Source organism: Acromyrmex echinatior, chromosome 10 (assembly GCF_024713525.1).
Source record: "Acromyrmex echinatior isolate Ae372 chromosome 10, ASM2471352v2, whole genome shotgun sequence".
NCBI lineage: Eukaryota > Metazoa > Arthropoda > Insecta > Hymenoptera > Formicidae > Acromyrmex > Acromyrmex echinatior.
In genome coordinates this window covers 693,645-704,994 of record NC_141861.1, presented here as the reverse complement: position 1 = coordinate 704,994, position 11,350 = coordinate 693,645, and the positions used below count along the sequence as shown (strand labels likewise).

At 27.7% G+C, this 11,350-nt stretch overlaps 1 protein-coding gene across 5 annotated transcripts in view; it reads left to right on the top strand.

Annotated features, from left to right (window-relative positions):
- The first annotated feature begins 265 nt into the window (after nucleotides 1-265).
- spir (spire type actin nucleation factor) overlaps nucleotides 266-11,350 on the top strand; it is a 30,669-nt gene continuing 19,584 nt past the window's right edge. For 2 of the 5 annotated variants that reach the window (XR_015546416.1, XM_087410446.1), the window contains exons 1-9: nucleotides 266-593; nucleotides 3,493-4,154; nucleotides 4,276-4,307; nucleotides 5,283-5,406; nucleotides 5,553-5,701; nucleotides 5,953-6,162; nucleotides 6,430-6,459; nucleotides 8,385-8,642; nucleotides 9,919-10,060. Coding sequence is in view for 4 of the 5 variants with exons in the window: in XM_087410446.1 (XP_087266572.1) it covers nucleotides 3,845-4,154; nucleotides 4,276-4,307; nucleotides 5,283-5,406; nucleotides 5,553-5,701; nucleotides 5,953-6,162; nucleotides 6,430-6,459; nucleotides 8,385-8,642; nucleotides 9,919-10,060 (1,255 nt within the window). In the remaining variant the exon portion in view is untranslated. The remainder of the gene's footprint in view (nucleotides 594-3,492; nucleotides 4,155-4,275; nucleotides 4,308-5,282; nucleotides 5,407-5,552; nucleotides 5,702-5,952; nucleotides 6,163-6,429; nucleotides 6,460-8,384; nucleotides 8,643-9,918; nucleotides 10,061-11,350) is intronic. The other 3 variants (XM_087410448.1, XM_087410447.1, XM_087410449.1) reach the window with 3 other exon arrangements.

The window sequence follows — 11,350 nt, the reverse complement described above, 5'->3', positions numbered from 1 at the left end:
GATCTAAAATGCTGATTGAATGATCTAAAAGAATACACCAATAACAGTAAGCGCTCATATAACCAGTGGGTGCATTTAGTACTACAATCACTTATCGAGCGTTTAGTGAGCTCTTACACCTGTTGGTCTATATTTTTGGATCTATTGGAATATGCCAATTAGATGCAAGAGCTTACTGAGCGCTCAGTGTGCGATTGTGAGTACTGAATGTACTCACTGATTATGTCTAGCAGACTCAACTATTGCGGAGCGGATCCGTGAGCGCTTGCTGCTATTCATGTATTCTTCTAGATCATCCAATAGCAGCGAGCGTTCACGAATTCGCCCGCAACAGTTGAGTCTGCTAAACGCGACCAATGAACGTAACCGCAGTATCCGCAGTACATGCTCGCGTTGGAATATTTCGCAGCTGACAGATTTCCTAACCTTAATAGTCGTCAATTTTAACGCTTAATATCTCGGTCCACGGAGTAGAGCGACACTTTTTTTTGTCAAGTTCGTTCATTTTGTAAAAAAACCCGTCGAATGAGCCTAATTTTATTAAAATCGGTGAGGAAGATTTTGGAAGACAGGAATCTTCGACCATTTTCTACGTAAGTAATACTTATCTAATTTATACCGAGCACTTGATACGACTATATTTGTATTCGTATATCAAATCACTTGATATACTTACTGTAATCACCATGTCACATTCACGAATTACTTTAATATACTCTAATATACTCATATCAAACAATTGGATAATTACATATTATGATATTATATTTATGATATTATTAGCATAAAAATCACAGAGTACTTTCTATTGTCTGTTTTCGAAATTAGCATTTTATCAGTAATTAGTAGCAGAGAATATATATTTTATTAATTGTATATGTTGCATATTCTTTTTGTTTTTTAAATTAAACAGTCACATATATAAGATATTACTTTTAATATATGTTTCTACGAAGTTACAAAACGATACATAATTAGAAAATATCTTAAAATAAAAAATAACATGGAAAATACATTTATCTATTTAATATGTGTATAAATGAAACAAAAAGAATTGTAACATTAGTATTTAGATTTCTTTTAAAAAAAACAATTTAAAAAAATATTTAAAATCTATTTTAAAAAAATTATATTTTGCAAAAGAAATTTATATGCTTTTGTTTTGATTACCCAATGTTTTAAAAATTTTACATTTTGCTATTTAATTTATTGTTATTTATAAAATTCTGTAAAGACTACATCAGTTTCAAATGTTTTCAAATATTGATATTTCATTTAAATAAAGTGAACAAATGGTCGTAAAAAGTATAAGAAATTGCATTTTTATGAAATATTTTTGATCCCTTATTTAATTCCTATTTATGTTTTTCTGTTGAAGTTTTTCTAGCAATATTCTGTAAAATATTTATCACATTCACGTTGTGTATACACACACACACACACACACACACACACACACACACACACATATATACAAAGTATATATTTTTATTCGCTAATTTTAAGAAATAACTTAGAATATCAAACTTGTTATTATCTTGTTTCAAACAGGGAATGGAAAGTTACTTTTTAAAAACTAGTTACTGTTAGTTACTGATTCTCAAAAGTAATGTTACCGTTATTGTCACTTATAAAATAACGATTCATTATTTTTCTGTTATCTTTTTATTACTGAAAAAAGATCAGTTTAAAAGTTTTGCAAATTTTTTATTCAGTTATTAATAAAAGTGATAAACAATAATGATACTAGAAAACTTTTATATTTGATTATTAATTGATAAAAAGTAGACTAAATAAATTATTTTAATATTAAAAAAATTTATTGAAGAAGAGCTTGCATCTATGATTTGACAAAATGGTGACAAATCGTTAGTAAATTTATTTTTAAATTATTTAACAAAAGATGGCTAATTTAAATTAATTTTTATATTAATAATGCCTTATTTTTGTCAAAAATTATATTAACAATGTCTTATTTTTGTTAAAAATTATAAAAACACTTTATTGTATACCTTATGGGATTATGCTTGGACCAGAGATATTTATATTACAAACTTTTCTGATATTATAAATTGTATTATTTGTGACAAACTACGCTTAAACGTCAGTCATTGGGATATTTAATTTAATTGCAATTTTAAAACGTTTATGGCAATCTTAAAATCATGAACCAATCACAAAGTCATATTAGAATCTTATTTTAAATGGTTTTGAAGTAAAAACGAATTATAAATACTGGCCAAAGATTGAAGATTGAATATATAAAAAATTATGTCATAAATGTATTCAAAATGTAATAAAAAGTAACGATAAAAGTAACTGTAAAATTCGTTAAATACTGTTACCAAAAAAAATGTAACACTGTTACTAGTTTGTTACAAAAAAAATAGCTTAACGACGTAACATGTAACGCATTATTTCCATTCCGTAGTTCTAAATTATATTATAATTTGATTAGAGATAGTCTTTCATATTAACACATTATACAGGATGTTATATAAAAAAATCATTCAGCATTTATATGATAGGTGATATACACTATGTACTGGTTGTAAGTTAAAGCCTTAATAAATATAGGTTGAAAGCTGAACTGTTTCTGAGATGCAAACAATTTTGTATCATAACTAACTTATTAGCTTCTAGATGATATGAAGATTTACCTTCATATTTATAAATTGCATTTGTTCATTTCCATATGTATCTTATTATGAAAAATTTCACCGTGGATGCGGTCAAAGTCTCACTACAAATGCTTTGAAGCATTTGATTGATCAATCAGAAAAAAGAATTTTACAAATTGACCAATCAAAGAATGCTTCAAAGCATTTGTAGCATTATGTTGAGACCGTATCAGTAAATTGACCAATGATTACGATTGGATAGGTATTATGAGAGATCACCTTATTGGAGTTGTAATTCTCTCAAATCAAATAGATTATTCAATCAAATAGATTAGTGCTACTTATCTCGATAAATATGCAATATAACTCTTCTCCTACTTCCGATTTTCTTGTAATTTTGTAAATTTGTGTATTTTCATGCATAGAATATATTCCGAGAAAGAATATATTCCTTAGAGATCCATGTAGACTTGTAAAATATCATTAAACTATCATTTTTTTAACTTATCAACATCAAAATATTTTGACTTGAGTAACGATTTTCCTTCTCAGAATATATTCTACGGGTAGAAATACAAATTTGCCAAATTATGAGAAAATCAGAGGTGGAGACATTATATTGCACATTTATTCTTATCTCAATTTCTCTCTTTTTACGTCGTGTGTGACACGTAAAAGACAATTACTAATTATGATACTTGTATTATACAAAATTATTCATATCTCAGAAACAGTTGAGCTTTTGACTTATATTTATTAAGGCTTTTTCACCCAGCATGTATTACATATCATGTAAAATGAATGGTTTTTTTTTTACATCTTATATAAAGATGTGTACATAAAGTGTCTATGTACTATTATTATATTTCAGGTAATTGGGGATTACAATTTATAATATACAATTTTTACTGTATCTTCTGTTAATTTAGAATAACAATTTTAATATAATTATAATATCTGCAAGAAAAGTAAAAATATCGTTCTTTATGGATGGAAAAATATAATTCTTCTAATATGAACTGTGAATATTTGATACAATGTTATGAATATACTGATGTAATATATGTTAATTAACATAAACAATTTCATAGACATTTATGATGTATCACACAAGACATTCTATACAATACCAAAGATTATGTATAAAATAATTTCTAAGAATAGTAAACAGATTCATACAAAATTGACATAGTATCTATAAATAAAGAACAAAGAATTGCACAATGTCGAATTCTAAAAACAGCACAGAATGTAATGAGGAAAAAGCTACAGTTCTTGAAGAGCCAACAATAAACAGAAAAGAAGATGCATCGGCGCGACCTAAGTGTAAATTAGATTCGTGTGGTTGTTTAAATCTCCAGGATGTTCTATTAATATTTGATAGTCCTTTAAGTCAAGAGCGAGCATGGGCATTGTGCTATCAGATAGCTAATGGTTTATTACGTTTAACGGAAAATAAGTTCTATGAGATATCAGAACTCTCGCAAATTATACTTCACAAAGATGGAGATATTTGGCTTGAAAACTTAGCAGGTGACCGTTTTATTCTGGAATTCAGAAATAGTCATGTAAACTTATTTTAGTTTAGAAATTATAAACTATTATTATAATATTATAATATTAAAGATAATTAACAAGATAATTTATATTACAGGCTCTAAACCACCTCTTGTTTCGGAAGAAAAGGTAAATATAACTTATAATGAAATTCAAATAATAAATCAATAAGAAATTACGCCAACAAATTTAATAAATTTAAACAAATGTTTTGACATTTGTTATTAACATGAGATTATTATCAATGTTAACAAAATCGGTAATGATTCAAATAAACGCATAAATGAAGTTGTGTAATGTTACAAATTGTCAAAATTAGACAAATCAAGACTGTTTTTCACAAACATTCTTCTTCTCGCGATTTCATTTTTGTAACATTGATTTCTCAATTATATTTTTCATTTTTTTAATTTTTTGAGAGGTGATACATATTTATTATATTATTAGTGGTCGTGTTACATCAACTACACATAATTTGGTTTAATCAACAATCACGTTTTAACGGCAGGTTGACCACGTATTATGCTTGCATTGTGTATATGCGTTGATATTGAGAGCCTTCGATATTGACTATAAGAATATTACTATAAAGATCAGATCTATAAGAGCTTTCTGCGAAAAAATTTTTATAGTGCGAAGAACAGTCTTGATTTGTCTATTTTTTATAATTTGTAATATTACGTGATTTCAATTATGCCTCAATTTGAATTTTTACCGGTTTTGTTAACATTGGGCGCGTTCAAGGTGTACAAAGCTGCTAGCCTATTCGCTAAGCGATTTAACGTGATTGATTGGATTTATAAGTAACAATCAATTATTCATTTCTTCGGCGAGCAGGCTAGCTACTTTGTCAACTTGAACCTGCCTATTGATAATAACCTCATGCTTGGTCGAAACATTTGTTTAGATATATATTAAATAGTTTAGATATATATTAAATTGTTCTTTTTAGCTCCTTTATTGTTTTATTATTTGATTTTAATCATTTAAGTCGTTAAATATATTTTTATGTCTTTTTTATAATGAAATATTCAATCATATTTTATGCAATAAATTACGTATATATAGTTGCTCTTTAAATATAAATTACAATTTCTTGTCCAGGTGATATTTTCGTTAGGCATGGCAATTTTTAAAGCCTTGGATTTTGGTTCTAATGCAGGAGAGGAAATAGCATTATTACCAGACCTAGAAGCTCTTATTACATCAATGACAAACTGTAATCGAGGTAAACAAATTTCTTATATGTTCTATTTTCTTGAGTAATGTCTAATTACGTTTTTTTGATAAAAATTGAAATTAATAAATAATTAAAACTAGTCTTTATTTTAAGCAGAACTAAAATATATGCTCTCTATTTGATTATATCATTAGTTTATGAAGGTGATGTGGAAGAACGTCTACAAGAAACTGACGATGAAGGCATTGAGCGAGATTCTGGTGACACTGATGCAGAGGATTATATGCCGAAACCTACCGAATACACAGATAGTCCTACATGTACCTTGAAGACTATTCTCCAAGTAAATATATTTTTTATATTTGTTAAATTTTAATGTTTAATGTGTTGCTTAAGTTGATACGATTTACAGTCTGATAAAACAATTAATAATCAAGAAAAGCAAAATAAATTTAAAGTTGGTCAAAATTTTAAGTAGTTAAATTAATTTGGTAAACGTAATAAATATAATTTTTTTTTAATTTCTTACTTGTGATAGATTGTGTAAAATCTTATTTATTAAAGGATATTGCAAAGATTCTGTTTATATTTCAGATATGTGCAAGGCATGCTCAAAGTTTGCACGAAAATGCTGATAATTATTATCGAAATATAATACAAGCGTTTGTGGAAGAGGCTCTTAATCTCTCTCAATTTCTGGAGAGAGTAGTCGTCAACAAACAATCACAAGATTTGTTTGATCCAAATAATGATCGTACCTCAACTTCATTGCAGAATATTAATACAGTGGATTTCAATGATTGGGTAAGTTGTTCTGATAATGAATAAAAAAATATACTGTACAATAGTGTTTCATGTTTTTATGAAAAAGCTATTGATTCAAATTATTCAGTATATATGTGATAAGATAAAAACGCATATTAAATCTTATATTTTAAATAATTTAATATCTTTCTTATCACATGTTTAAAAAAAAAATAGATATAGAAACAATATGTAAATGATATATTGTTTCTAATAATTATGTATAATTTTACAAATGAAATTGTTAATTAGCATTTATTTTTATAGACGGACATTAGAATTTGGAGAGCTATACAAGTACGTTTGTATCAATAAAATAATAATTATTGTTTTACTATAATTGCATTATTAAGTTTAACTTTAATTCTCGTTTAAAATTAATGAAATGAATTTAATAAATATAAATTGAGCATGAATGCATGTAGCATGACAGTTTACATAAGAACTAGAACAAATTAAATTTTATATCAATGAAACTGAAATTTCATTTATTTTTTAAAAACGTGGTTAATTATGCAAAAGAAGAATTATTGATACTAATCTAATTTTATTAGAAATAATAGTTTAATTATTAGAATAACTCTAATTATTAGAAATAATAAATATATATGATTACGTACGTCTGTCAAGGTACTCTTTGCTCATTCAGGTGAATTTAAGATTTTCATAAGTTAATGATTTTTTAATTAGAATCCACTACAGTTTTGGCAACCTGTGAGTAACTCTACCTTGGCTGATTGCTAAGCCAATATAGAATTAAGAATATGTTAGATTTCTGATGAGGACTCCAAAGAGAGTTGAAACGTTTTTCAAGAATTTAGAATAAAGAAGACATCTGCATATCAAATAAAATAAAGAGTATTTTTTATATTTTAACAATTTGCGCCCTTCCGTGTTGACTCTCATTAGCCTCGAATGTTGTTACTGTTATTTTAATAAAAATTAAGTAATGAAATATAATTTACATGGCAAAAACACCTAATCGCAGACTAATCGCTCGTTGAACTTATCGAATCGACCGTTCTCTCATATAAAAGGCATGATCAAAATTATATACACACTTCAAACGATGATAAAGAGAGGGAAGCATCAAGACTTGATAAATAAATTTATATATTGGGTCAAAAGAACACAGCTATCGATCTTCACGGCTGTTATTGCTAGTCAAAATTTTTGCAAAAATTTAAAAATTAAAAAAATTAAAACTGCGCGTGAAAGTTGGCGCTCACGAGCCGGGAGGATGCAGGATCCACTCGACCTATTCGCAAAACAGGACCAAAAACATCACGTCACAGCTTTATATACGGTTTTTTATTAAGAAAGTGTTTAATTTTCTCTAATATATTAGGAAAGAATAATACTGTGAAAAACCTCTCTCTTTTGATTTCTTCTTTATTCTTATTATTGTCTTTATTGTTATTATTATTATTTTTGTTAGAATTATCATTTAATTGATTGAATTTTTTATATAATCTTTTGTTGATTGTAGAAAAGATTATGCATAATGGGTAGCCATTATATTTAGAATTAGTAGGTAGGTATTATATTAGGACTAATAGACAAAGTCCTTCTTTCATACATACAACTTTTCAACAAAAGAATTTTGACAAAATTTTAAGAATCCTTCTAAATAATGGCTATTTACTACACATAATTTTTTCTACATTCAAAAGATTACATAAAAAATTCGATCAATTAAATGTACGTATATTTAATAAAAACTTAGAATGGTAAACAAAACAGTAATTGTGTCTAACAGTAGACATTTGATCGCTGCAATATGTTAGATAAGAATAAATATATTCTTTTCATTTGAGTGAGACAAAACGACAATGTTAGAAATGAATTAAAGATATCAGTACTATCGATATGTTTAATCTGAAATTAAAACAAGTCTATATTATTGATATCGATCAAGTTCGGCCATCACTTCATCATGCCTTAAATCTAGATATAGTTAATCGTAGTTAAGTGCATATGTATTTGGGCGAATATTAAGTCTATTTTCTCAAAAACATATGAAAAAATTTTATTCTCCGTTTTCGTCTTATTTCATCTAAAATGCTCACTCAGTTATTGTATCAGTTACAGGCCACTCTTATAATAAACATACGCACGCGCGTGTGCACTACATATGTACGGTAGATTTTATAAATATATGTATAATATGTAAATATTTTTTAATAATAATATCAGAGTGCTTTTTTTAAATGTTTTGTTAGGCTAGATTTTGGGTTCAAGTTATTAGCGAGCTGAGGCGAGGAGTGAAATTGAAGAAAGTAGAAGCTAATTTGGATTCTCGCATTTCTTCGCGTGAAGAAGGAAATCTCCCAGACTACAAGCTGACACCCTATGAGAGTTTGATGGATGATATCAGGGCAAGACGATATCGCCTCAGGAAAACCCCACCTACGTCGTCACGAAAGGACGCGCATGCCATTATTCTTGAATTTATTCGAAGTCGACCATCTTTAAAAAAGGCAAGATGATTGCGTGCATAAAATCCGAGAAAAATGTAAAAAAGGATCTACATTTTTGTATTCAGTGCTAATTATGTCTGTTTAATTATCCATTTGAAATAATACGTTATGTAATTTTCATCTAGCGTTAGGAATGTATATGGATGGATACTTTTGAGGACTTTAAAGTATGTATACATGGTGATACAAATGCCTACCGAATGGTATTTTCATTTGCAATGGGTTTGAATCAAATTAAGGTAAGATTAATGACGTCATATGCTCTACTTTGATTTCTGATTGGACGAGATCACGGTATTTTTGGATTAACCTGATCTAAATCGAGTTCAAATTCACGTGCATCTTCGTGTATTAAATCATTTATGTCCCGTATGTACAACTTTGAAAGTCTTCAAAAATATCCATCTATATAATAGAGTTATATTATATAAAATATAGCATAGTTATCAATTATATCAATTCTATCTAAATAAGTTGGCATGCTGTCCAAGTAGAACAAGTCATGATAATGTTAAAATGAATCGGATTGAAAAATAATTTTTAATGATCATTTTGGAAATCATTTTTGATATCATAGTAATTTGTTGTTCTGCTTAGGTGAGTTGAAATCGTATTGAAGAATATAATCATTTCAATTTTATTCATGTCTCCAAAAATAATCCATACAGAATTATCCATATGTCCAATTCTGCAAACTACGCGTCGAATTTAATAGCGTTTTTCATTGACAGAACTGGTGTGCACTCAGTGCACATTAAAGCCGTTATACACTACTCTAATCTGAATATAAAAATGAGATATCTTAATTGATAAAATGCCCAATGTATATTTTATCAAATAGAATGTATTGAGAATTTCGCAGTTTAACTCGTTTCTGTATTTTTCTTGAACATACATCTTTACATCGATTTGTGTATACAATGGCTTTAAAGTGCTCTGAGTATGCACTAGTTCTGCCAATGAAAAAACGCTATTATTTTCAGTTTTGAAACGTTAATACTAGAGCGGTAATTTTACAAATTAAATTGCCAAGTAATTTTAATAATATTAATGTTCATAGGCATTTTAGAAGATATTAATAATATGATGCTGATAAGCTTCAATAATTTTATTGCGCTGTAAATAATTTTATTGCGAAAAATATTACATTGGCCAGGGATCGAACTCGAATCTCTCGCTTTTCGGGGAGCACAGTTAGATTATCGAGGCCTCAATAATATATTTTTTGCAATGACCAACATATATAGAGAAAATAATTATACTTTATTGTATACAGGCTTCGGAGAGACGATTACGACCATTACAAAAGGAAAGTACTCTGAGAGAACTATTAATGGAAAGTATAAAAAAACCTCCAAAGCCTCTAAGATCTTCTGGTTCAAGACAAAATGCTTCTAAGATTGAAAAAACATCAATTTGTAAGTTTACATATCTTATATATTTGTAGATGATAGTGTTGTTATAACAATAAAAATAACTCTATTTTTTTAAGTTTTATATTGCGTTGGAATTGTACATTTATAATGCGACTTATAAGATAACAAAAATTATATAAGAGTGCACGCGCCTCGAAAAAAGTTGTATCAAATTAAAAAGTAAAACTCAAGTGGTACTATCATTATTAATAATTGATATTATTAATTTAAATATGATAAACTATTAAGTAATATTATTTATCTGTATTGTCATTCGTATTTAAAAGATTTGATATTAACAACGGTGTATAGTTCGGCGTCGTTCGGAGTCGCCCGGCATCGTCATTATCGTCGTCGTCGTCGTTCGGTGTCGTCATCATCATCGTCGATCAGCGTCGTCTTCATTATCATTGTCATTGATATTAAATCTTTTACAAATGACTACACACAAAAAGATGCATATCACTTAGGTTTCATTCATTTAAATTAATAATGTAAATTAATAAAGATAGTAGACAACTTGGATTTTATTTTTTCGTTTGGTACAATAATATAAAAACAGTATAAACACTTGAATTTTACTTTTTAATTTGGTACAAGTTTTTTTTCGAGAAGCACGTACCCTTAGCGTCTTTTTTAACCATTTTTTAAAATGGTAAATTTGTACTGACATATATTTTTGTAATTCTAAAAGTCTTCATAAACAGTATACATACATTTTTTGTGTAACTTTACATGAATACATTATGAGTGCGTTCCGAGTTACTCAGAGTTATAAAGCGCATGATATATCATTTGTTCTTGTTGTTCACCAAATAATAAACTCGCAATGCACCCTATGTGTAGTGTTCATAGAATATGATTAGTTTATGAAATTTATGTTCTTTTCATGATAAATAACATTTATAATTGTAAACTAATTAAAAATGATAAACGGGATAATTTAGGAGTTAAGCGCGGAAAATTATTGCGCACAATTATTAGGTGTTGGAATTAATTCGTAGCGTTTTTAATGAAAGAATGTTATTTATTTCACATGAGCATTAAAAAATACATTAATGAAAGTACTTCCCATCACTTGTAAAACGCTACGAATTAATTCCAACACCTAATATTTTTAAAATAAAATAATTTATTATAAACGTTCATACGTCGATAATATGTTTTGTCTCACTTTTTAAGCTTCTACAGATCACAGTAATTAATAAAATTAATTCATATTAATGTGTAGAGATGAGTGACTTTCAATATTGAGCAATGATCAAAGATCGCTCACAATCGGTTAGATGACCG